This window comes from Ruditapes philippinarum, unplaced genomic scaffold (assembly GCF_026571515.1).
Source record: "Ruditapes philippinarum isolate M1 unplaced genomic scaffold, ASM2657151v2 ctg236_1_1_1_1, whole genome shotgun sequence".
Lineage (NCBI taxonomy): Eukaryota > Metazoa > Mollusca > Bivalvia > Venerida > Veneridae > Ruditapes > Ruditapes philippinarum.
Window position 1 is genome coordinate 77,988 of NW_026855129.1, and position 26,451 is coordinate 104,438.

The 26,451-nt window shown below is 32.6% G+C and overlaps 1 protein-coding gene across 1 annotated transcript; it reads left to right on the forward strand.

Annotated features, from left to right (window-relative positions):
* Positions 1-96: 96 nt before the first annotated feature.
* On the forward strand, positions 97-23,263 carry LOC132742182 (G-protein coupled receptor GRL101-like). The gene is made up of 23 exons (XM_060730507.1): positions 97-154; positions 555-700; positions 1,281-1,484; positions 2,174-2,310; positions 3,147-3,258; positions 3,803-4,042; positions 4,627-4,776; positions 7,812-8,000; positions 8,663-8,776; positions 8,995-9,138; positions 9,343-9,528; positions 10,672-10,880; positions 11,799-11,899; positions 13,451-13,650; positions 15,156-15,293; positions 15,719-15,835; positions 16,123-16,632; positions 17,320-18,371; positions 18,575-19,007; positions 19,431-19,558; positions 21,272-21,320; positions 21,799-22,034; positions 23,114-23,263. Exons 2-23 carry the CDS (start codon positions 559-561, stop codon positions 23,261-23,263), a joined length of 4,941 nt encoding a protein of 1,646 aa, XP_060586490.1. The 5' UTR covers positions 97-154; positions 555-558.
* Positions 23,264-26,451: the final 3,188 nt, after the last annotated feature.

A 26,451-nucleotide genomic window follows, 5' to 3' on the forward strand; every position in this document is an offset into this window, starting at 1 on the left:
TTACTTTGAGAGATGATGATGAAACATACCAAATATGTAACAATGTTATTAAAATACTAAACATTTATTTTATGATTATTTATAGGTTTCAATTTGGTGGAAGTAATTTAGCTGTGTGGGAAAATGGAATCGTTGCAACTTACTTTACGGCATGGTCAGATAATAATTCTTAGAATTATTGTTCTTCCGAGATAATTCAAATACTTTTGTTGTTGTTTTCAAAAGACATGCAAAGTACTCAATTTAAACATTTATTTTGCTTTGTATTCTATATATGCATTTTACGTATTTCGGTGGTTCTACCTTTGTGTCTGCTAATTGCACACAGGGGCACTTAAAGTCTTCCTGCACCAGTAAAATTTAGCTGAAAAGTCGCCATGTGACCTCTTAAGTGTAAGTGCAAGTAAAATCCTACCCCCCAAAAAATTCATCATATGTAACGTATAGAAAAGACATACAGTTTAATGTAAAATGTTTCGAAATGTGTGTACAGACGCATGTATTATGAAAGTGACTACGGCAATAATAAGATATTCATTTACTTCTTTAATAAGGAACATGAAGATGCCATCATCCGGAAATTGTACGCGCATGAATTTTAAACTTTACTATGACAACAATACATGGGAGCGTGAGGATTGCAATCATAAATTGGCAGAATATCTTATGTGTGAACATAAAGATGAAGGTAAAGCAAGCGGTAAGTCAAATGAAATGTTGATTTGTTTTGATATTATTCCGAATACAGTCGCCATTTCAACTCCATAAAGTTATATCGTGAATTTGTGAAATTAAATAGTGATTTCGTGAAGTTGAAATCTTTCAACGATTAAGTTAAAATCGAAATTCGTGAAGTCGAAATTTTGAATTTACGAAGTGAAATTCGTTAAGTTAAATAGTAAATTAATGAAGTTGAAATCGTGAATTCCTGACGTAAAATCGTGATTTCATGAAGTTGAAATCTTCAATTCGGGAAGTTGAAATCGTGAATCGGAAATTCATGAAGTTGAAATGTCCGCACAGGTCTTTCATTAACATAAGATCAGCGCGCAGGTCTTAATTATTTTTTGCAACTATTGCAATTTTCTAATTACTGCGATGTACCTAAATGTTTTTCTTGGCTTTCAAATATCTATGCATACGCATTTCAAAGAATATAAAATACAGTTTTCAATAAAAGAAAGATATAAATTTGAACTTAAAAGAAGTTATCTTGAAATTAGAATAAAATGATAACACTGAAATATCTTACTTGAAGGTATTGAATGTCTATGTTGTAGTTCCTGTCAAATCATTACTTACCTTTGCTGATATGGAGCTTACTAGAGTTCCCGAACAAATACCCGCCGAAGAATATGCCGGCAACGTCAGTATAACAGTAAATGGTGCAAGATGTTCTAATTTGTCATGCCATTACAATGTTTTCAAGAAAACAATTGGCTGTCGGCAAACCGACGGGATATGGAATGAATGCAGTATTTATCGTAAGTATGACGTTTTGTGTAGATTTTTTAAGCTACAAAATGTTTATGTGGTAATCTTTAGATATTTGAACTCAATGATGAATATACATTAATGTTCATGCCCAAAAAACATCGCACGTATGTATACTTCAACGGTGAAGAAAAACATGTGTTTTCGGATAAATACACGTGCACGTTGCTACACTACAATTAAAATGCATATCTTTAAGGACTATGAAGCTTACTGCAATAACGGCACGGTAGATTTGATATCGCCGGTGTGACGTAAAATAAAAAACAAAACAAAACAAACAAAATAATATAAAAAACGATATCGCACTACAATATGAAAAGCATAACAAAATTGTTTCTCTTTACGAAAAAACAAATCCGTAAAAACCGAAAAGCCGCATGCAAGAATCTTATGCAAGATGACAATACTGCATTTTTTCCCGCATTAACATCTGCTAATGCCCTCTGACTTATTAAATCCTTCGCCCTGCAGACAGTTTAAAATGCACCCTCTTGCTTCTTCGGATGTTAATGCATGAAAAAGGTGTATAGATATTTTTGAGGATTATTTTTTTGCAATTATTTTGTAAACTACTTGTATTAGTTATGTAGCTTAGTAACTTCTCAAAATGACAAAAGCTTTTCATATGAGCGTAAATATTAGTTTAAGAAAATCAATAGAATATTAATTTTTACAGTACCCCCAAAAACAAATTCAAATGTTACTTACCAGACATACCTTGGCACGCTCAGCAAAACATTCTCTGGCAAAACTTGCCAAAGATGGGACCAAAAAATACCACATACTCACGACATTGATGGCACAATGTTTAAGGTTTGTCCTATAATTTTGTCATTTAATTGTGGTTTATACACATGAATATGTGTTAATAATTGCACCTAAACCTGCTTAATTTGTATTATGGAATTGTCCAGCTTTGAATTTAGAATAGAAAAATTCCTTTAAAATTTGAAGGAGTTTTATGTCAAACTACCGGAAGTATAGAGCCTAGTCAAACTGCCCGGACGTGAAGCTAGCCTGGCTCTTTACTGGTTGCAAAGACTAATCACTTTTGGTTGAAGAAGGTACATGAATCAAATTACAGTAACATAGATACACTCTTTTGAACAAGGACAATAAGAAATGCATGCCATTTGAAAATTCATTGTTAAACTAATGTTTTTTCTTTAACAGCGGTGAAAAAATAGTACATTTAAGCACTGCTTATATGTACATCTAAGATGCCATCGATTATATCTGAAAGCCATGTTAATATTTGACGTATTGCTTAGCACTTTAATAAAGTCATTTTTCATTGGATAATCGGTACGTTTATACGATAATAGTAATTATTAACTTTATAAACGGATAGAATCAACTCATGAAGTGATTTCACTTTATTTTCCAAACTAATGGAAGTTTGCTACATCTTGAATTCAATATAAAGATTTTTTTACATGTTAAAAGAATAGAGCCTTATAACCTGTCAAAGCAAAAATAACAAATACCCTTATCGAACCATGTTCCACATCACAATTAACATCCTTTATTGACTTTGACAACTATGTGCATACTATCCATTTTATTATATAATTCATCTGATTTTGCAAGATATGTCAAAAACCGACAAAATATGATTAAAATTTAATGCGATAGTATTTCTTACACAGGGAGAAGGTATTTCAGACGCAGCCAATTATTGTAGAGACCCTGGTGGTATGGGTCATCTTTGGTGTTTTACAACAAGTTCTGATACTCGATGGGAACCTTGCTTATTAAAAGGTTGGTAATAGTTTGCATTATGAATAAATAAAGAAAGGAGTAATATGCCTTGACCAAGTTTTGAGCCTTTTTACAAAACAACAATTAATAAGATTACTAGAAATGGATCAACTCTAAAACAAAACAAGTGGCACAATTATTGTCGCTTGGCTTTTTCTGACATACTAAACGCACGCAAAGTACATTTACTACAATGTAACAAAAAGCTATAGGTAAAAATAGCAGGGATACCCCATCCTTAAAATAGAACGTTTGACCACCGGATAATGTATGCAAAATGGACATGTTCATAATTTTTGGACAATGTTTATTTCGTGAACCTAAATTTGTTATCTGATATTCAATTTTGATACATTTACTAACACTTAAACGTGTATATATTTACTTTTTATCAAAGATTTTATATTTGTTCATTCACAGTTGTTAATCCTCAGTTTCCTTCATTACATTTGATGATTTTATTTTGTTGACTCACAATTCATTGTTTCCATTTGATAATTAGCGTTTGCCTACGTACATTTATTTTCATGGGTTTTACTTACAGAAATCAAAACCGAACGCACTTGTATAAAACGTATGGCGTATACTGGAAAAAGAAATACAACAATAACAGGAAAACAATGTAAAAGCTGGGACAACTTAAGTCATAAAATGTCTTTCCTTTCGAACTTTGATTTAGAGACATCCTTGAATTATTGTCGAGATCCTTCAAATTTAGGTTACAATTGGTGTTATATAGATAATTCAAAAGGTACTGAACAAAGGGAGCCTTGCCAAATTGAAGGTAACAATGATACGGAAATATTAAAAGGTATTCCACTGAGAATTATTGGCAGGATGCGACGAGAATTTTTTTTCTCTTTAAAGTGCTCCTGTTGATATATATAATAAATTAAAATCTTTATTTTTTGCGTTAGGACCTTAATGCAGTTCCTTTAACTTGATTTCAGTGACATCTTACCATTCGATCTTTTCTCTAAAGAAAAGCAGATGTAGAAATTAAAAGAATACATTCATGTAGCTTAAAGTGTTTTTGTCATAGAATAATGAAATAGCAAGTAACTTGGTACCGTCTCGACTTGTTTTTTTCTATTCGTTAGTCGTGAGTGTTTAGTTTTATTTTGATAAGGTTCTGTCTCAAAATGCATAAAGTATCTTCATTCTCTGTCAACCTACAACAACAACAACTTCCACTGCCACACTTGCTACTATTACTTCTTTTTCTACAACAACAACAGCAACTATTACTACTACTTTGCTTCCATTGTGGTCTAGAAATCAAACTATTTTACTTAAAGAACTGATAATATTCTTTGCATGTACTCGTATTTTTACATTTATTTTGAAAATGATTTTTATTCTATCCAGACAGTGAAGTAACCACTGATAAGACATCCTTTATAACGAGGGGCAACAATTTCATGTGCGATGATGGTAAATTCCTTCCAAAAACTTTGAAATGTAATGGCCAATTTGACTGCGAAGATAGATCCGACGAAATAAATTGTACTTTTTCAGGTAAATCGACGCGGTTTTGTATAATATCTTAATCACATAGTCTGATAGAGTATATATGTTTTTGTCTTTATTGTTTTACATCAGATTTAACAAAAAAAATAAAGTTATATTATTGTTTATTTTCATAGAATGTACTTCAATTCATATAAAATCATATGCATCCCATATGCTCTTTCTAGTAAAATGTATATATCAGAAGATAGTTGGTTGCTACATTCGCATTGTTTTGAATCAAAAGCACTATATATGTAAAAAAAATTATATTCAACATCTAATGAAGGTCTTATCAACCGTCTCAACCACAAGTTATTTTGAGTAATCTTTGATGAAAATCAACAGTTTTGCTTTTGTAATTCTAATTTGATACATAATAAATGTCAGTTACAATTTGGTAGATAATACTTGAATTCAGTGTTACACCAGGGAAACTACGGAAGATATGATAGTGGTTACAAACGTGAAATGCTAGCAGCCATCTGTTTTTTAGAATTGTTGACAGCTTCGAATCATCTTTCCAATTTTTGAAGCTCTACAAGTATAAATAACACACATTTAGTGCCCTAATTCTTAGTATATTTTTAGGTAATGAAAATAGACGAGGCTGTTGAGCGAACGCATGTAAAGTAGCTTGAACGAAATCTCACCTTTTTCATGACATGACGCAAGAAAACCCATATCATAATGACTGAATGAATGGTCTAAAGAGTTTCTTCTGTCAGTACAAAATATGTACCGGCAAAGAGTGTACAATGACAAAAGAAGTCTCAGAAAAAAATAAACTCAAGGATTTATTTGGCTTTGATTTGCAAACGGTCAATTAACAATTGAGGGTCCATGTTTAGATATATATATTACAATAATTGAGCTTTAAACAATATAGAGCCTGAATTGTCTTCAATGGCTTTACATAAAAACTTCATGCATTGAGCATATAATTGTTAAAATGTAAATTCGGAATTAAGTAAAATGTTTCATAAAACATCAATAAATCCAGTTAGATGTTTCCCTATTTAAAGTTTCTTAACTTTACAGAAAAATGATTTTAAAAAACGATCCATGTAACTGTTTTATCTTTGATTTCATTATTTCTTGTCATAACCCTTAACTGACTGCATCCGGAAGTGATTAACTTTTGACACCAATATTACGCTAGACTCTATACCTTTGGCAGCTCATTGATTGTAATTTGATATTGACATTCTTTAAAATTCAAATGGCTATTTCAGTTTGAACATTGGCAAGTGCGCTTTACATTTCAAGCAGGTTCAGGATAAAGTTAATAAAACATATACATTTACTTCAGTGAAGCATCATGTTTGATACAGAGTAAACATGGTTGATGCCGGGATGGAGACATCCCTAAACATCGCTTAAACTCGTGAAGATACACTTTCTCGCTCACCGGATAAATCTTCTCCTATCGCGACATCAACCATGTATTCAATCTATCCTGCTTTTGTCTACTTTTATAATGGTTTTAGAGTATTTAAATGGTTTCGTTCTTACTTTACCCCAATAAAACAACTTTATTTTGCTGCTAATCACATGACCTCATCATGTGATGTAATGGCTGGCGATAGATACGTTTGTCCGACAAGGCTTTATCCAGATGATAATAAAGCATGCAGCAGGATGGGATTTATTTCAGTAAAACGTGCACAGTCATCGGATGTGACTTTATAAATTTTTACTTCGTCTGTCGTGTACAAGACTTTGAAATTGACGTTAGTCTTGAAATTGATGTCGTTCGTTCGTTTGTTTCTCGCACAAAAGTTTGAATTTTCGGTCATCTATTCATTCATTCATTTTATGTGAGGAAGCTTTCTCACTAACCAGATAGAAAAATCCTTAAATGTTACTAAAAATAGCGGTGTTGGAAAATCTTATCTCACATGGGCTTATCTCACACTCAACGTACAGCACTTCTAAATAAAACGCGATTCAATCCTATTTTAATAAAAATGAAACGTAAAAAGGTCAAATTGTATTAAATATTTGTGAGCTAATCTATTAAATTGTCTACGGAATCAAAATAGATTGATATTAACTTTCACACTGCAATGAGTCCTACTCTATCTAGATCCGCCCTTTTCAATAACGATCTGTTACTAAAAATAGCACACTTTAGAATATCGAAAAATTCTTCGTAAAATCGGATATTATGACACTTTGCCTGAAAAACATTCATGTTTTTTGTTATGATAACGATACTTCTTCATTACGAATCTCTTTTTGATATATTTTAATTGAATATTCGGCCAAAATAACCGACAAAGTAGAAAAATCTTTGCAAACGGTAAACGCTTTTTGTCAACCATTGAAGTATGGACTGAAGTACTTATAAACAGTAGGCTAATATTATGGCACTTTCCGTTTTTAATATCGATGTGTTTTATCATGATAACCTTGCTTTTTGATGAGGGATCTTATATGAATTTATTCTCATTAAATTTTTCACACATAATCTTGGTCAGAAGAATTTTTTGCGGACGTACATAATGCTTTTTAATCCTAAGCCCTGCCCCCCTTTTCAAAACTAGGTACGTTGTAATGCGCGTAGCAAGTAGATTCGTGTCCAGGTGTGAGAGAGAAAAATAATCAACCATTGGGTTTGATAGAGGATAGGGAAATCCCAACCTTCGGGCAAATGGTTCCATCGGGAACTCGCCAAGGCTCGTTCCCGATGGAACCGATCACCCTCGGGTTGTGATTTCCCTATCCTCTATCAAACCCAATGATAGATTCTATTAATCCAGCTACCTTACGGAACGTCAATGGTTCTACTCAGCAGTCCGTTCTTGTCTGGAATAATGTACGGAAGGGCCCCTGACATCTTCCCCCACCAGTAAAGCTGGGACGTTTCAATATCACTTATACTGTGTCGGTGCGACGTAAAACCCAATCAAACAAACAAAATCGTTCATTGATTTGAAACAGTTTCAGAAACATGTATATTATATGTTAAAAAGTCACATTGATATGACAAATATACAATATGTCGTAATGCTTCACTCGAAATTACTCTTTAAATTCAGTTCATCCAATGATAGAAATAGATGCTGGAACCAACAATTCGGTACAACTAAATGCGACTCTTTTTGAAATCGGATCATTCTTTAGATGCAAGTCAAATGAATTAATTTCTGTAGTGGCTACATGCGATGGAGTAATTGACTGTTTTGATGCGTCAGATGAACTTTGGTGTATTGAAAACATAAAAATAGGTAGGTCGGATTTGTCTGCAATGTGGCGATAACATACTTTTTGTATTAATAAAAAAACAACATTGATACTTAGTAATCCATGCCATTTGTACTCAATATTTTCTTTTGATTCAGGAAATGTATCAAATCAGTAGCTACATGTTCCTTACAGTTTCATACGCTGATACGAACAAGAACAGCTTGTTTGATTTTTATACCAATAAGCGTTAAACATTCGGCCCACTTTTTACAGTTCAATTCTTTTCAAGCAACAATCACGTTTTTTGTACGATAGTAAGTTATTGATCAAAGGACGAGTTGAATGTAAATGTTCTAAAACTTAAATATAGAAATTAGATTAAAACACTGAACAATCAATCGAATATTTCTTATGAATGGTAACACATTTCTTTTGGTAAATCGGCAAACTGTTTATCAGTCTTTAAAAAATAATTTAAAACACTTAGCTGGTTAGAATTTCTTAGTACGTATTTACAAAACTAAATTGCCGCGTCTGACCAATTTAATTTTGTAAAATGCGTATTTATTAATCTTAACGTTTATTTAAAATGAATACTCATCTTCCTCCAAAGAAGTTTTGTGTTAATTTATCAGAACAATCTTAACGCGAAAGAAATGAGGTTTTATAAACTATTCATTCGTCATTTTGTATGGTATTTCAGAAAGCAAGACTTGCTCTAAGTACCAGTTTCAATGTGACAATGGCGACTGTATACATATCAGTCTAGTTTGTAACTTCAGGGAGGATGGTATCGACGGATCTGACGAAATTTGCGGTAAGCCGTCTTAAATTCATAATAAGGCTCTACAAAATAAACAAGCAAATTTCAAACTGCAAGTTGTGTTAGTGCCTGAGCGTTTGTGAATTGCTTGTAAGCTTATCCCATCCTATATAGAGTATATATAGGCAGTCTTAATTGCTATGAATGTGTTTACTTTCTTTATATTTGTTTTAACTGGAATTCTATGTGTATTATAAGTTTTAATTGTACAGTTTATTTTGATCCATTTAACAAAGATTATGAACAGTGCTTGGAATTTACGGAATTTCAATGCGATAATGGACCATGTATTCCTATAACTCAGCGTTGTGATGCAGTTAAACATTGTGCAGACGGATCGGACGAACTAACCTGTGGTTTGTTATATATTTATTTTGATTTTTTACGGATATTTTAACGATGCCTTTGGTCACAAATATTGTATTGCAAAATATCATTAATTATTCACCAGCCCAACTTATTTTCAATAATCTTCTCATGTGGCCTCTACAATATATTAAAGAATGTATACTGAAGTACCTGCCAGGGTATGTACGAGTTCTTGTTCCTCTTTTACACAGATGAATGTCAACCAGGAGTAGCCTTTCATTGTGACTTCGAAAGATGTTTACCATTGAGGTTAATATGTGACGATTATCATCATTGTGAAGATGGCTTAGACGAAATGAATTGTGACAAGGTGTTTTATTCATGTCAAGATGTCTGGGAAGCTGGGTATAGAAGGTCTGGATATTATAACGTTAGAGGTTTGTACAATGGTATATAAATAATATATTTGACTGTATCGTAATAAAATACAAATTCGGAATTATATTATAGCAGTTGAGGTTTGTATTATGAGAACGTCTTTTTCGAAACGAGAAAACATAATTTGTTCGAAATGGCAATTGGCGCTTTGTGTATAAAATATACGTTTTATTTAGTGTTAAGTAAACTATAGTTTGCATACATGTGATAATGAAACTAAAATGATTCAAGGAATAAGAGGTTAATACACGGCAGGAGAGGGCCGGAAGGTGATAATCGGCCCGCAAAATGAATAATGGACCCGAGGGCTTTAGCCCGAGGGCCATTATTCATTCAGGGCCGATTATCACCTTCCGGCCCTACGCTGACGTGTATTAATGTCTTTAATACACTTGGTAGATCTAATAGTACTGTAGCATTTAAAAAAACAACAACAAAAAATAACAAAAACATAATCAAAACAAATAGACTTTGAAGTTCTTTCGTTGAAATTATTGTCTACTCTTCTACTTTTCTGGACAGAGATGTTTTCTGTTTGTTATTCAAAGCAGTAGAACCAAGAAGCAAGTTTTATTTTCATTTTTTTGGGAATGAATTTGTCGTATTATTTCTTCAAATTTCAATAGTAACAAACATGTGTTTGTACTAAATACGCTTAAGGTCTCATAATAATAATAAAGCGATTCGTGCTGACAACCTACTTTCACTTTTACAGTTAACTGTTTGATGACGTTAAATGTGACGTCATTGTTTCAGTTTGTGCACGTGCACATGTTCTGCGGGCTGATAACTAGTTCTCGGCCCCGGGCCGCAAACTCATAATAGGTCACGTGACACTCATAATCAGTTGAAATCATAGGCAATTTTGTTACTATATATAGTAACAAGTGTATTAAATCAGAATATTTTTTAACACAGACGAGACAAAGAAAGCTGAAATGTTACATTTATAATTGCTTTTGAATTCTGAATGAATTACAACAGATATTTACATGCATGAGCTAGAAAGATTTCTCATGATCGAGCTGGAAATCTAAAAACAAATGTAAACGGCCATTTTAAAATTATATCCATATAATTGTTCTTGAAATACCAGGAAACAATTTTTAATGACTATGTCAAATTTTGTTTATCTCTTCCAGATAACAAGCGATGGCTTAAATGTTTGTTTGAGGAAATGGACAATAACACAATCCAAACCATTTTTAACTTTGATATCTATTATATTGAATTTTTTATCGGCACATTTGAAGTTAACCGTTTACGATTTTACGACAATGCAGTAACATTGACAGAAACTAACATGAACTTTGTAATATATAACGATGTTAATACCAGTTGTATTCAACAGGTATGTAACTTATTAGCTTTCGATCAGTTGTGACTTTAAATTTCGGCACATTTTCCGTTTACCTACTGAATGTTTTGAAGTTGACGTGTCCAAATTCATTCTTAGAACTCTTTTGTCAATTTCTTGATCCGTGTTAACAAAGATTTAAGGATCAGAATCAAAAATAAAAACCCGAATATTCTGCATCGATTAAATATTTAATATTAATTTGATTAAAACTGGACTTGAAATAGCAGGCTAATGAAATATTATAATAAACTTTATTGTTATTTTTGCAAGATATCGGCATTTTACATTTGATCCAAATATTGATCTTGATCCTAAAAGTAATCCTTATTTTTGATCCAGTTATTTCAGATTTTGTTTTGTTATTAGTTGACTTTATCGCAAAATAGGTTTTTTATTTTGCAAATGAGCATTTTTTACGTTTTGAATAAATTCCATTTAATTCTAACAAAAATGATTAATTTTAGTGAAAACGGATATGGATATCAAAATTGAAAATTTAGTTAGTTAACAGAGGGCAGGTTGTACAGGCAAGCTGGTATTTCTTTATGCTTGTGGCAAAGGCCAATCACCTTTGAATATACTAAGAAAAAAAAGATTCACTGCGCATAAAATATGTTAATTGAAGCAGCTTTTTAAAAGTGTTTCCAGTTAATAAAGAGTTTGATCATGCAGAATATGTGATGTCGATACCGTTCAAGATTTCAGTTCTCTCAAAAGTGTTATGCGTACATGCAAGAACTCTTTAGATTCATAGACGTTTCGATAAACCGTGATAAAAGACATATTTTACATAAATGACTAATTCTCACCTAACTTGCATTTAATATAATGTCTAAAATAATCACTTTGGCTATATATTAATGTGTGTTGCCATAGTACCTATTAATGACAAACTTTTTGTTGTTGTAGATAGAGGGAAGATGTACACCGCCTTATGACATTCTATCGAGAATTAACAGCTCACTACCAGCATGTCTTTGCTCAGTCTTTAATTATGAAATAATTCGAAGGTAAATGTTTCATAATTCAATTGTAATTTTTTTATAATTCGAAGGTAAATGTTTTATAATTCGAAAGTATATGTTTCATAATTTGGAATTAAATGTTTCATAATTCGAATTCAAATGTTTCAAGTATTTTGCTTCTGGGTTCATTATTCTAATTGATTTAATTCAAAATTACGAGTGTTGCAAGAAGCTGCCTTACTTAAATGAAGTAATTATTGTGGCTAAAGATACTTGCAAACAAAACAAGTTACTGAGCCAAAATATGCAAAACAAAAACTATAATTCGACAAGATAGCAATGAATTATTGGCCCAATATGAAGATTAAAGAGGATGGTCAAATTTTTATGATTTGAGATATTTCGTTCACTCTAAAAACCATTTTTTTCTGAAGATTGGATACAACTAAGTGTACTTTGAAAGCGTGCAGCATATAAACGCACAAATTATGACACACAAACAGATTAACTTTTCCTAACAAAGGCATAACATGAGTTTTATACCAGTGAAATAATGGTTCAGGGCATAGTAGACTATTATCTAAATATATCAGATTATATGTATAGCTGAATGTGAAATTATTAGAAATAAGTTGTCCAATAACTAGAAAAAATATAAACAAAGTAACATTTTGACTTCCATGTAAAATACTTAATTACTGTATAACTGTGCTAATTTCTAAACAGCGACAGCAGCAAAGGATGATTACGTACTAAATCAATGTGTAAAACGGGACACCAAAAGCTTTTGAGAAGTAAAAACAAGACCATTTTGGCCTTTTACGAAATTGATTTTATTGATTAACTCATATATGAAATGTACTATATTATTACAAGTGAAAGTAAAATGAATGATAATTGTCACGAATAGTACAAATATTTTTCTTGCATATCAGACAGGATTATCTACTGTTTACATCGGTGCTAGAAAACCCTGTCATATGTCCCCCATGTAAGACAAGTTGTGTGCTTTTAATGACGTCATTGCCGCGCGCATTTTATGAATAAATTGCGTTCTTAGGATGACTCATTTTACCGTTTTAAATGAAGTTTTAAGTTTATATGCTACTAAAAGAAAAAAGTGCGCCATGAGAATATCAGTTTTCGTAATTTCTGTTCTAAGAATAATTTATATGTAATATGCAAGAAAAAGAAACAAACACCGGTTGTCGGTATAGACGGGAATATCTTACACACGCTGTCGGTATAGACGGGAATATCTAGCTCTCGGGTTACTGTTAAACGTAAAAAATGGTCAAAGCCTCATTGTCACCGTAAATAGATACTCTTGAGTTAGATTTTAATAATCTTTCACTGGCTGACGGTACAGATCGGATTATTTAGCTTGAGGTTCTTATAATATATCTGGATACAGTTTTTAAAATGTTAATAAACGTATCTTATGTATTAAGCAATTGTAGCACGTGAAAATGAAAGAAGAAAAATACCCCAGCTACTATCATATTCTAAATGGAAACATATTTATACATTTCTTCAATATTGATTCTGATGTTTATGATATGTATACAGGCTAGTTACATACAATTTCTAATGCAGCATTGAAGAACCAAAGAGTATTGAGCAATGCAAAACTACTGCCGACAAAAACTGGACAATACATCACGAATTTTCTACATCTAAGAAGGATATACTATATTTTTATGGGGATGGGTCTCGCAGCATGCATCATTCTAACCTACAATTAATAGCAGACGAAATATCACAAAACATACCAGGACCTGCCATATGCAGGCAAGGTAAATAAATACAAAGTAGTAGTTATCAAGCGGGGGTCTTGTAAGGTGGTTTCTTTCGTTATTATATTTTCAAACCGTTTAAACTAATTTTGTCAGGTTATATGGTCCTATAAAAACGGTTGTTTGCATATATCAAGGGAGCCGCCATGCCAGGTTTACTTCTCAATTATCAAGTGTCAAATTTCAATCATATCTTAAAATCCGTTACACAATTGTTTCGTTGATCAAATTAAAGGTGTGTATAAATTGTTTTAATGAATTTAGAGATGTGGAAAATGTCGGCCTTCCGAGTGTGATGATACGACCTAAAATTATTTTATCTGAGAGAAATTTGAACGATGTAAAGTTCGAGCGTTATGCGTTCGCATGTTTGAAATGAGTTTTGTCTGTTACGATAGTGTGCTTTAAGTTTCCACATACTGACGTTAGAATCAATCACTGATAGCTTTAGGACAAATACAAGTCTTATATGCTGTCTAAGTTACTTGATGTGTTGATATTGTTAGTGTGAACGAAAATAAATCATAGAAAAAATGTTCCGTACATGGCTGCTGTCCTTATTTAGTAGTACTGATATAATCTTCCGCTAATCGTGAAATGGTAAGTTTATTAGGTAAGAATGGAATAGACAAACATTTAGTAGCTCAATTTCCTCTACAAATTTTGTTCCAAAATAAAAATAAATAATTTAATACGTATATTTGCAAATTTTCTATATTATTAAAATGTGTTCGACACCAAACAGTCACATACAAGTAAAACAAATTATCCCATTAATAGGGACGGATGAGATGGGGGGAGAATATAACAGGTGAAATAAGGAAGGTCACACCGACCAACACTTTTAAAACCACATATTTAAGATTTTTCAGCGAAGATTTCACGTGTTTAACCATGCATTATTTAAGGCAAGAGTGCTGCTTATATATTATAACAGAATGGGAATAAAGGACCAGGATATCTACTTTGATGTAATTAAAGTAATGTTTATTGAAATGAAGATGTACGTAATTATTTATGTTCTGGAATAAATTCAAATTAAGATGTCAGAATTTTTTTTATTGTTTATATTTTTTTATTTTTGGTAAAATAATTGAATTTTCCAGGCAAATATTTAATAATATATTATAAAATATAATATATATATTATATTTTTGGCGGCATGGCCGAGTGGTTATTGCTCTGCACTAGTAATTTAATGATCGCTAGCCACATGGGTTCAAACCCTGAAAGGGGTAAGTGAAACATTACACTCATTGCTCAGTACTGGTAGGTTCCAGGAACGGACTCGAAAATGCATTTATAAGCTAATAGCTTCCTGCACAATCGAACTAATACAATTTTTGTATAAACCAAATATTTTTAGCAATATTTGTAACGTCAATAGTAACGATGTTTCTTTTTACTTTTTATTGTTTTACATAAGGTAGAATATACTTAAGTTACCATAGGTCACATTTACAAGATCATAGCTGCGTTTATCTTTTTGTTTGCTACTGCTCTAGATTACATAGCCAAAGATGACAACTTCGTTTGTGATATAAACGGAAAACATATTCCAAAAACTATGAGATGTATCTACGACATTGATGAAACCGGCTTCACGATTGGCTGTAGAGATGGAAGTCATTTGAATAATTGTGGTTTGTACATAATGCAAACAAAGTGCATAAGATTCCTAATAACAGAAATTTAAGACTTTAATGTTTCAATACATTTAACAATAGAATAAACGGCTTTTAAAGACAATCAATTGATAATGTTAGATTGTCGGACTTTATGCGGACTTTACAAGTTTTAATTGTATGATTGGATGGCCTTGTACATTATTGTAATTCTTACAGAAATGGAAATAGTGACGATAGCTTCTTAATTTGATGATATATAAGCACTATGTGAAATGTGTCTCACTTACTTTTTGATTATTAAAGGAACAGACATAACTAATCTCTGAAATCTTAAGGAACATTTGTTCATGTCATAAGTATCTGAATTTTGATCGCAAAACTTCTATAGCTACAATAATCAGCTAGGAATTTTTAATAACTTGAACACATTTGATTTGCAGAGCACCATAAATGTCCTCGAGGTATGGTCAAATGTCCAAACAGCTACTGTATTCCTCAGCGGTTTTTATGTGATGGACTTTTACAATGTCTTGGAGGTGAAGATGAAGCCTCATGCGGTGAGTCATTTACTTGAAATATTCAAGATACAATGTCTTATATCAAACAACATATTATTACACAAATACAATCCCACCAATAATCTACAATTCTCTAAAGGGTATTTTTATCCTTTGTTTATTTTCTTAAAAATCTAAATCTGACTTTTGTTTTTCTTGAACTAATTACAGCTATGAACTGTAGGCTACGTGTTGCTTGCAACAGTTACACATCTTTATCCTCTTTGCTTAGGTAAGATATCGAGCCTTTGATCTTTATTACATTTTCAGTAATTAAAATATTACAGGTTGCTCCCCATCGAATAATGAAATACTTATTATACACGACGCTGAAACTGTTAAAGGACCAGACATTTTTCAGTTTGCACGGCAATTTTCTACAGAAACAAATATTGTTCGTGTATTAAGTTACAAAGCATCAACACCCCTTGAAGCGTACGGGTTCGATGATATATTACTTGACGTTGAAGATAAAGAAATAAGCATTGTTCAATACGTGGAAAATACTTTTGAATGTCGCTACAGAATAGTGGCAAAACATCTTCTAGATTCAATTCATTTTACGAATGATGGTCTGAAAGGTGTTATTATACTTCAAACCAGTGATGTGGCAGAAGCGGTCAATAATGTAATCGTAAAATCAAAGTTCGTCTCTGAACACCCGGGAATGGTGTACAGAGTTATGGAGAATTTCAATGTGTCAAGTTATTACAACATAAAGGTCTTAGACGTCTATGTTCGAAGATGGCAGATTCTAGATGGAATTGGTGCTGAATATTTCAGCGAATTATGTAAAAGTAAGTCAGTGTTATTGTACAACAAAAGATAGGCACGTGTTAATAGACATTTTATCAATATTAAGGAATAACTAAGTTAAGAAAAAGAAAAGAGAAAAAGGTATTTGTAACGCATAAAAAAAATATTTTTGAATTTTGCATTTCGGGAATTGTTTGCAATGCCATTATATTGTATCACATTGGTATCTTAAATTGCTTTCCTGGTCTCGTTTTATATGAAAATAATAGTGCATTTTACTTTTCTAAGGTTCTGTAATTAATATCATTTTTATCAGTGGGTTTATTATAAAAAGGCAATTAAAAACTCTGTTGAATTGGATGATAATATCTAATTGTATTTGTCATAAACCTAGATTTACGCTCAAATGAATATATAGCATGGTCGAGTCATACTCAGAGTAGTACTCTATGGATTGCTGGCAGTCTGGGTTCAAACTGCGTTAGGAGCGATCTGTTGTTTCCTTCCGAGAACATTTACACTCATTGCTCAGTACTAGTTAGTTCTAGGAACGGCTTGAGAGGGTTCAATAATCATATAGTTCCAACACAATCGTATTAAATTACATTTTCGAATAAACTAAATAAATATCCCATTTTCCTAGTGTGACAGCATTGAATAAGCATATACATTGATTTGATCAATAAAAAGATGGACTTGTACACCCAAAGCACCAATCTTATTTTCAGTTACAACAAAAGTTCACTGCGCTGGTGGTTACAAATGTGCATGGAGTTATGCCTGTTTATTAATAGATCAAGTTTGTGACGGTATTGTTCATTGTCTACATGGGGACGATGAAGCAATTTGTGACTTTAAATGTCCAGCTAATTGTACCTGTCATGGATATGTTGCCGATTGTAGCAGTACCGACTTTCAGTTATCTTTTTTGCCAACAATTTCAGATACAATCCGTTATCTTGACTTAAGTTCTAACAATGGACTGAATAGTATTTTAGAAGAATCTAATCTAGATCTTCCATCGTTACTCGTATTGAATCTTTCGCATTGTGGCATACAGCGTTTGAGATCATTTTCGTTTGGAAAAATCAAGAACATTCGTCGCTTAGATTTAAGTTACAACTTATTCACAATATTGCCAGATTATGTGTTTAAGAACTTAAAACATCTTAAATCTCTAGAACTTCATGGTAACTATAAACTATCAGTGATCGAGATGCACGCATTTGCTGGATTGGTTCATGTAGAAAAATTTGACTTGGCAAATGCTAAACTGGAAACGGTTTTGGCAAATACATTTTCAGGGATGAATCTAGGAAGTTTAGACTTGTCAAACAATAAGCTAAAGGAAATGGCAAATTTTGCTTTCCGTGACGCAGTTATACGAAATATAGATTTCAGAGGAAATGATATTAAATCATTTAATACAGACATATTTACTGGACTTATTGGTTTGAATGAACTTTTTACGCCGGAGTTTAAATTTTGTTGCATTAGACCAAACTACGTTAAAGAAGAAAACTGCTATCCCCAGAAGGACGAGTTTTCATCCTGTGATGACCTCATGAGACATTCTGTGCTACAATTTTTAATTTGGTTAATTGGAATAACAGCGTTTCTTGGAAATGTTATGACGATTTTATATCGGATGAAATATGATAGGAAGAGGTTGAAATTAGGTTTTGGCATATTTGTTACAAACTTGGCAGCTGCAGACTTTCTAATGGCTGTTTATCTCATCATCATAGCAGTTGCTGATTCCGCATTTCGAAAGAGGTTAGTCATGTGATATTCCTGGGAAAATGATTTGCTATATTTCTATCTAACTATATAAAATATACATGTATTTGCCTGAAGAAATAGAAATTTTGATACATATTGGGAACCTATCACTTTAAATAGTCCTTACACCAAGGTTATGTTAAATGTGTCCTTTTGTATATTGATCAAGTACATGTATGACAATTTTCCTTTTTTTCATAGGAATTGATACATAACGTTTTACTTCCATTATACTTATTTCCGTTCGGACGTGCTAAATTGTCCAAAGACAGAGCTGTTACTTGTGCTATTTACACATGGTTGTTTTCTGTTACTGCCGCCATATTTCCTGTTGCATATGAAGGGTACTTCAAAAACGAATTTTATTCAAAATCTGGCGTTTGTATTGCTTTGCCGTTAACAAGAGATCGTCCACCTGGATGGGTATATTCATTGTCGGTCTTCGTTTTCCTCAACTTTCTTACCTTTGTCTTGGTAGCAGTTGGGCAGCTTTTAATATTCATTGAAATTCGCAAACACTCTGGAATTGCCACTTCTGTAGAGACTACAAGAAAAAGGGACTTAAAAGTAGCAAGGAATCTTCTCTTAGTAGTAGCAACCGACTTCATGTGCTGGTTTCCAATAGGAGTAATGGGTAAAGAATTGTATCTAATAATTTATTTATTGTTCCTTTTAGTTTGTATGTATTTAGACGTTGCATAAACTGAATTTATATGACCAACTGAGGGGCATATTATTATTAATTACTAAAAAATATAAAGCAGTAATTTGTAAACTAATATTTCTAATTTTGCTTTTCAAACTAAGAACATATTACGCCGCTTTTCATTGAACGACACTTACATGTCTTACTGAAGGTTCCATGTTAATTGCCGTATGAACACATCTGTTTATAAATTCAATCTTTCGTCATATTGAAGTCTGCTTGAGCCAGTGCTAGGGGGCGTGAACAGAACTTTAAACCGTCCATTACATTCTACAATATTTTCAATTTTGCCGATTAAGACTGTTATGTATTTCGGAATACTATTGCTCTGTATTTTATTTTCAATTTAAGCAATGTTTGCGCTATCGGGTCATGTTATTTCCGGGCAGGTGTACGCCTGGGCAGCCGTTATCATACTTCCTGTCAATTCTGCTCTGAATCCAATTCTATACACGTTGAGTGCAATTTTAGGAGGGAAGGTAAGTAGTTACTATGAATTTTGTGCTGCAGAACTCAAAGTTAAAACAAAATATTCCCGCAATTTAGTTAAGGCTGGTATACTGCAATCAGCTTGTCCGTCCGTCCGGCCGTCCGGCTGTCCGGCCGTCCGTCGGTTTTTTCTTGTCCGCCCAATAACTTAAGATTCATATTTGGCATGAAGGTTAGTCATGATTAGTAGATGACCCCTATTGATTTTGAGGTCACTAGGTCAAAGGTCAAGGTCACAGGGGCCTTGACTTCAAAAAGCTTGTCCGCCCAATAACTTAAGATTCCTTTGACCTACAGTCGTCATATTTAGCATGGAGGTTAGTCATGAGTAGTAGATGTCCCCTATTGATTTTGAGGTCACCAGGTCAAAGGTCAAGGTCACAGGGGCCTTGATTTCAAAAAGCTTGTCCGCCCTATAACTTAAGATTCCTTTGACCCACAGTCTTCATATTTGGCATGGAGGTAAGTCGTGATTAGTAAATGACTCCTATTGATTTTGAGGTCACCAAGTCAAAGGTCAAGGTCACAGGGTCCTTGACTTCAAATAACTTGTCCGCCCAATAACTTAAGATTCCTTTGACCCATAGTCTTCATATTTGGCATTGAGGTTAGTCATGATTAGTAGATGACCTCTATTGATTTTTATGTCACCAGGTCAAAGGTCAAGGTCACAGGGGCCTTGACTACAAAAAGTTTGTTCGACCAATAACTTTCGATTCCTTTGACCCACAATCTTCATATTTGGCATGGAGCTTAGTCATGATTAGTAGATGACCCCTATTGACTTTGAGATCACCAGGTCAAAGGTCAAGGTCACAGGGGCCTTGACTTCAAAAAGCTTGTCCGCCCTATAACTTAAGATTACTTTGACCCACAGTCTTCATATTTGGCATGGAGGTTAGTCATGATTAGTAGATGACCCCTATTGATTTTGAGGTCACCAGGTCAAAGGTCAAGGTCACAGGGGCCTTGACTTCAAAAAGCTTTTCCGCCCAATAACTTAAGATTCCTATGACCCACAGTCTTCATATTTGGAATGGAGGTTAGTCATGATTAGTAGATGACCCCTTTTAATTTTGAGGTCACTGGATCAAAGGTCAAGGTCATAGGGACTTTGACTTCAAAAGTTTGTCCACCCATTAAGTTTAGATTCATTTGATCCACAGTCTTCATATTTGGCATGGATGTTGATCGTGACTATAAGGTGACCCCTATTGATTTTGAGGTCACTGGGTCAAAGGTCAAGGTCACAGGGACCTTGACAAAAAAAGCTTTTCTTCTCAATTGCACAAAAATGTCCTGTCCGCAATGTATTGATTTTGACATTTTCACATTTGAAGCATGTAGAATACATAACTTTGCAATGCACTGGCTTAGTAAGCTCAGATTTGGCAGGGAGGTTGTCCTTGAGCTCTAAATGGCCACTGTTGATTCTGACAAAGTGGTATGCGGGGGTATTCACGCCATGATAGTGGCAGTTCTAGTTTTTACAGAAGGATAGCTGCTTTGTGGTGTTTCATCTTTGTTGGATTGTTTGTTATGATGATAGTGATGATAAAACAATTAAATTATATGAATTGATTCTTATCTTCATTGATATGTTTGTAATGTTTTTTCAAATATAAAATAAATTGTATTTTTGCTTTTATTCCGTGAATTTATGTGATTCTGAAAACTAATATCTTTAATGCTTTCTTTCTCAGAAATTCAGTCCTAGTACAGATGAACAGTCAATGAAACAGATCACAGAAGGTTTGTTATTTACTTTTTCCTAAAGTTGTTTCTTGGAATTCTTAAAAAAATACAGGGCATCTAAATTAAAGAACGTCTTCCCTAATCACGATTCAAGTACATCTTCCTCTCACATGAAAATACACCACTCATATGACACACATTTTGGCCGATTTTTTTTTGCACCTGAGAGAAAGCACGGTCCTTCTTCATTATTATTTTTTACTGAACTTAACCCCCTTGACTTGACCTTTTCATATTCTGAACTTAAATAATACATGTCTAATAAAAGCTAACTTCCTGAGATGCCATTGGGTCTGATATTTAAATGTCTGGTAATTTTCTATCGCAGAGTAAAGTATGAATTGAACATTTAGAATTCGATTGAAATATCAACAATGTGTATTTATTCAACAATACGTTCTATTGCAGAGACAATGAACAATTTTGATGCCAATTTTGTATGATAATAATCTTGGATTTTCTTTTTACCTTTCAGAACTTGGAGAAAACACAATCAGATGTTTAAATATTAGCCATCGTTTTACTAAGGTGATCAATCGCTCTGGCTTTCAAGATATTACTATGATTTCCGAAGACGTCGAAGTGCCCGTCAAATCAATCCTATCTGTTTGTACAACAATAACGCAAACATTGAACGTGTTACAGTCTTGCTCACTCGGTGTCAGGTTTTTGGACAGAGGATCTTTGTATGTTGGTGTCAAAAATAACAAAGTATGCACTTTATATTAAACTTTTTTCTCATTCAGTTTGTTTACATAAATACTTCACTTGCATGGTTTAATCATTTTATTGTTTCAGCTGCTTTATTAATATTTATCATTAACGTAATAATAATCTGCTTTCATAAAATCAAGAACATCAGAAGAAAACAATATAAAAATATGTGAAACTAAACAATATTTGAATGCCGTCACATAGCAATAAAGAACATTTTTTTAGCGATTCATGCAAAAACATAACATCAGTTTCGCAAGTACAGTAGCGTAGCAAGAAGTAGTTACCGCATTGAATTAAGTCAGATTTAGGAATCAATAAAATAATTAAAAGTCTTCATTTGGACTTAAATGTATTCCAAAAGAATTGGTTATTGGTTAGAATTGGAACTAGAAAGTATCAATGATATTTTTTCAAGTTTCAAGTTTTATCAGTACTTTATAAGCACATTTAGACCCGGAAATGTTTTTGTTTCCCTTAAGAAAGGACAAACACAAAAGTCATACCCTCTAGATAATGGTCTAGGAGCATTTTAGATGCGTATCACTTGAAAAAAGCGCTGAATGTGATTTTACTTATTATAAAAGTACCAAACTTGTTACAAAGTAGTATTTTGAATTCCAAACATTATATTGAATCACTTTAACTGTACGAATTACCAAAAGGGCAAAAACAAGGAGCAAAATTTAATTAGACAGAAAACATTATGAAAGGACACCAAAAATGTTTTTATGACTTGCAAAGACAATTATACAACTTGCATCATCATGTACGAATGGTCAGCTTTTGATGAAATATATCGAGGGTTGTTGCAAAGCGGGTGTAGCTCGTTGGCCATAAATTAAGAGATACAGCTATTTTGAACGAAGTTCCTAACATGCAACTTATCATTTATTTTAGCACTTTTTAGTGTTGAAAATTAAGTACCGCTTAAGCCGGTGCCTCAAGGATGTTACACTTTTTCAATATCATGTACATACTCACTCAAACCGAGACTGCAATTCTTATGTGATTTTGTTGAGATTGATGCTTCCGGGGGACCACTCATTTTCCAGATGTTTTTTATACTGTTTCAGCTGGCGGGATCAGTGAGAATCAAAGCTGTGCCGTTTATTTCCTATAAACCGGAAGATCAAATGGAGAGGATTAAACATCTAGGGATAATGATGAAAGGACTGTTAGCCGCAAGAGAAAATTACAAGCGCTTTCTTGAACTAGTTGTGTAAACACAAGGGGCATATTATTACCGTAAGGAGGTAGGGGACATATCCGAATGATGACCCCGACGAGGGGGCATATATTTACTTAAAGGGGGCGGGCCATATCCAAATGATGGCCCAGGCCTTTTCTATATAACTCAGACATGGTGTTTTGAAGGTACTGAAACTTTACTCTGTTATGGTAATTATATTTTGTGTAGGATATAAGAAGTATTTTTTGCGTTTTTATGCGAAACTTAGCAATTTGGTAGCTTTGTATGTGACAGTTTTTAAGGAATTCTGGAATATGTTGTACCTTCAAAAGGATTTCCCATATTGATTTATTTTAGGTGTAACTTTTGCAGGGTTTCGGTTAAATATTATTTGTTGTCAGTCATTATTTTAGGAGCAATTCATGTAAACTATTATTTTCTTCAATGTATGCCATATATCCTTAAATAATGCTGTGCAAATGCTTATTTGCCGGTGAAACAAATTTTGAAGTAATTGGAATTGTGTTTCTGACCACACTGAAATACAGAATCGTTCATTTTTAGGTCCCCTGCCCCTTATAGAGTGTTTTTGTTTGTGCGGATCAAACATCTGGGGATGATGATGACAAATCTGGTCTGTTAGCTGCAAGAGAAAATCAACAGCGATTTATTGAACAAGATATGTAATTAAGGGGGTGGGGGGGGGAATAATTTTACTATAAAGTGTTTTTGTTTAAATTGATAGTTGATCTATGTTTGTTTTAATTATATAAATCAAAAGCAGAATTTATTTTGAAAACTATGTTAAGAGTAGGTTTTTGTTTAAACTAATTTGAGTTTTAGGAGTGTTGTAACTGTACATGTGTATTAAGCGTAAGGTTTAATTGCTTATTTTCCACTTTTGACTTCTGAATGTTTATTTTATTTATTACATTTATCATATTTTACCTATTGACATTTTTTTTTATTTATCGTGATCTTGATAGATACGTTAACTGAAGAAGCTGATTTTCAAGAGCAAGACATATTTGGACATTCTCAAAATTTGTGTCGTTTTTTAATTAATTGATTGAATATATAAATTACAAAAATTAATATTTTGCGGAAACATTAACACGAATTTTCACTTGTTATGCTCACGGGGGAGGAAGTGTTACACGAAGGATGGAGTTCTTATGATAACTTGTTCGGGAGTTCTTGTGATAACTGTCGGAAAACATCTGTTTATACTACAAAAACACTCCACAAAAGTGGTTATTTTCATCGTTCAAAAATGAGTTTTAGGTTTTAAATTAAACTTTAATTATTAAGCTTGTCTTACATCTTGTATTATGTGTCAAAAACTTATTCACAGGCCATTTTTCATCGTCTCTTGCTTCAAAATCTGGTAGTTTTCAGTTAAATTTCCAAATTACTTGCCAAAGCACAAGTTTTGACTTGTTTATTTCTGGTTTTCATCCTTGCCATACATAATAACCTAATTATAATGCAAAATTCCAAACATAAAGCACCGGCTAATAGATTTATACCCGATTTTTCAAATGTTCCGGAGTTCTTGTGATAACTCTGAAGATGTCACAGAGTTCTTATGATAACTTTTGTTATTGCCGGTGTGTTTCTTGCGCTAAATCAAGAAATATACATATACAATATTTCGGATTTTAATTGTTTTCTTTTTTAAATTAAATTAGAGTAGGACTACCTTATATATTTATTTCATATTGTGATTGAAGTATTAGATTATTTATTGGCTAGTGTCATTGAAGTTTAAAATGTATCTTTTAGATTTATATATTGTGAGCTTTTTTAGTGATTTATTATGTATTGTGATTTAAGTCTTGACATTTATATTACTTGTTTTTTTACGTCTTTAAAAAATTATCATATTGTTATTTAAGTCTTAAACTATTTACTGCCTTTTTGTGATTTAAGTCTTAAAATTATCTGTTATATTTACATAATAGGAATGATTAAGTATTTTAATGATTTATTATATATTGTGATTTAAGTCTTAACATTCTTTTTTAATTAATTTGAAATAAGTCTTAACATTTTATATTTTACAATTGTGATTTAAGTCTTTAAATCATTTATTTTATAAAACGCACTTGGTCTTATTGTCTTCATTACATATGATAATTAAATTCTTAAAATTTCCTATTTCCTATTAAACTGTCATTTCAAATATCTCATAATTTTATTTAAAAATACTTATATAAGATATTTGATAAAAAACTGAAGATATATATTAAAAATTAAAAGTCTTAAGTCAATTCAAGTCTTAAAATTGTTTATTACAATTATTTCATATAATGTGGTGGAAATTTTAAAAATACTTTTTTTATATTGTCAGTTTAGTCTTAATATTATAAATTACATTTTGTAATTTCAGTCTTAAAATTACATATAACATGTTCTGTTGTAATTTCAGTCTTAATTGTTTATGACATATTATAATTTCTGTCTTAAAATTACATATATCATGTTGTGATTTCAGTCTTAATTGTTTATTACAATACAAATGTCATATGGTGGTTGTGTTGGTAGTTTTCACTCCGGTACTCGGCAGTGCCCCAAAATGAATTTACCAGAACACAGTTCAGCGACCGCATTGTTCCTGAGCAGGCTTGTCAAGTTTGCCACAACTAGTCGCCTTCACTTTCTCAAGGAACGGATAACTTCTGAACATGCCAGAGCAAAGGTACAGTGCTATGACCGCAGAAGGGATTTCATGATCACTCACAACGAAAGTTACCTGCACTGTTGGGAAATCGAACCAATCAAATCACATGTATGTATGTATGTATGTATGTATGTATGTATGTATGTATGTATGTATGTATTCTAGCCTAATTGAGGGTACATCCGCCCTTTAAGGCACTGAGAGTACGGACCACGGACATGTCACCATTGATGATGTAATATTTTAACCAATAAGCATATTTAGATCATCTCTTTTTAAGGGTTTGCATTATACAATTATCAGGGCCTTTCAGTTCTATAGCAGGGACCTTTTTTAGGTAACCTCAAGTTTACTTCTTTCACATCTGAAAAACCTTTGTTAATTCTTATTTTGACTCAAATTTAAGAGAAGGACATCTTCCCCTTCATGTGAAAAAATCCTGTTATGCAACATGATTCATATAAATATGAAGTGAAAATTCTACAAGAAAGGTAAGTACTTAACATCGTTGCATTTCGGAAATAATTTTCTTAGAAAAT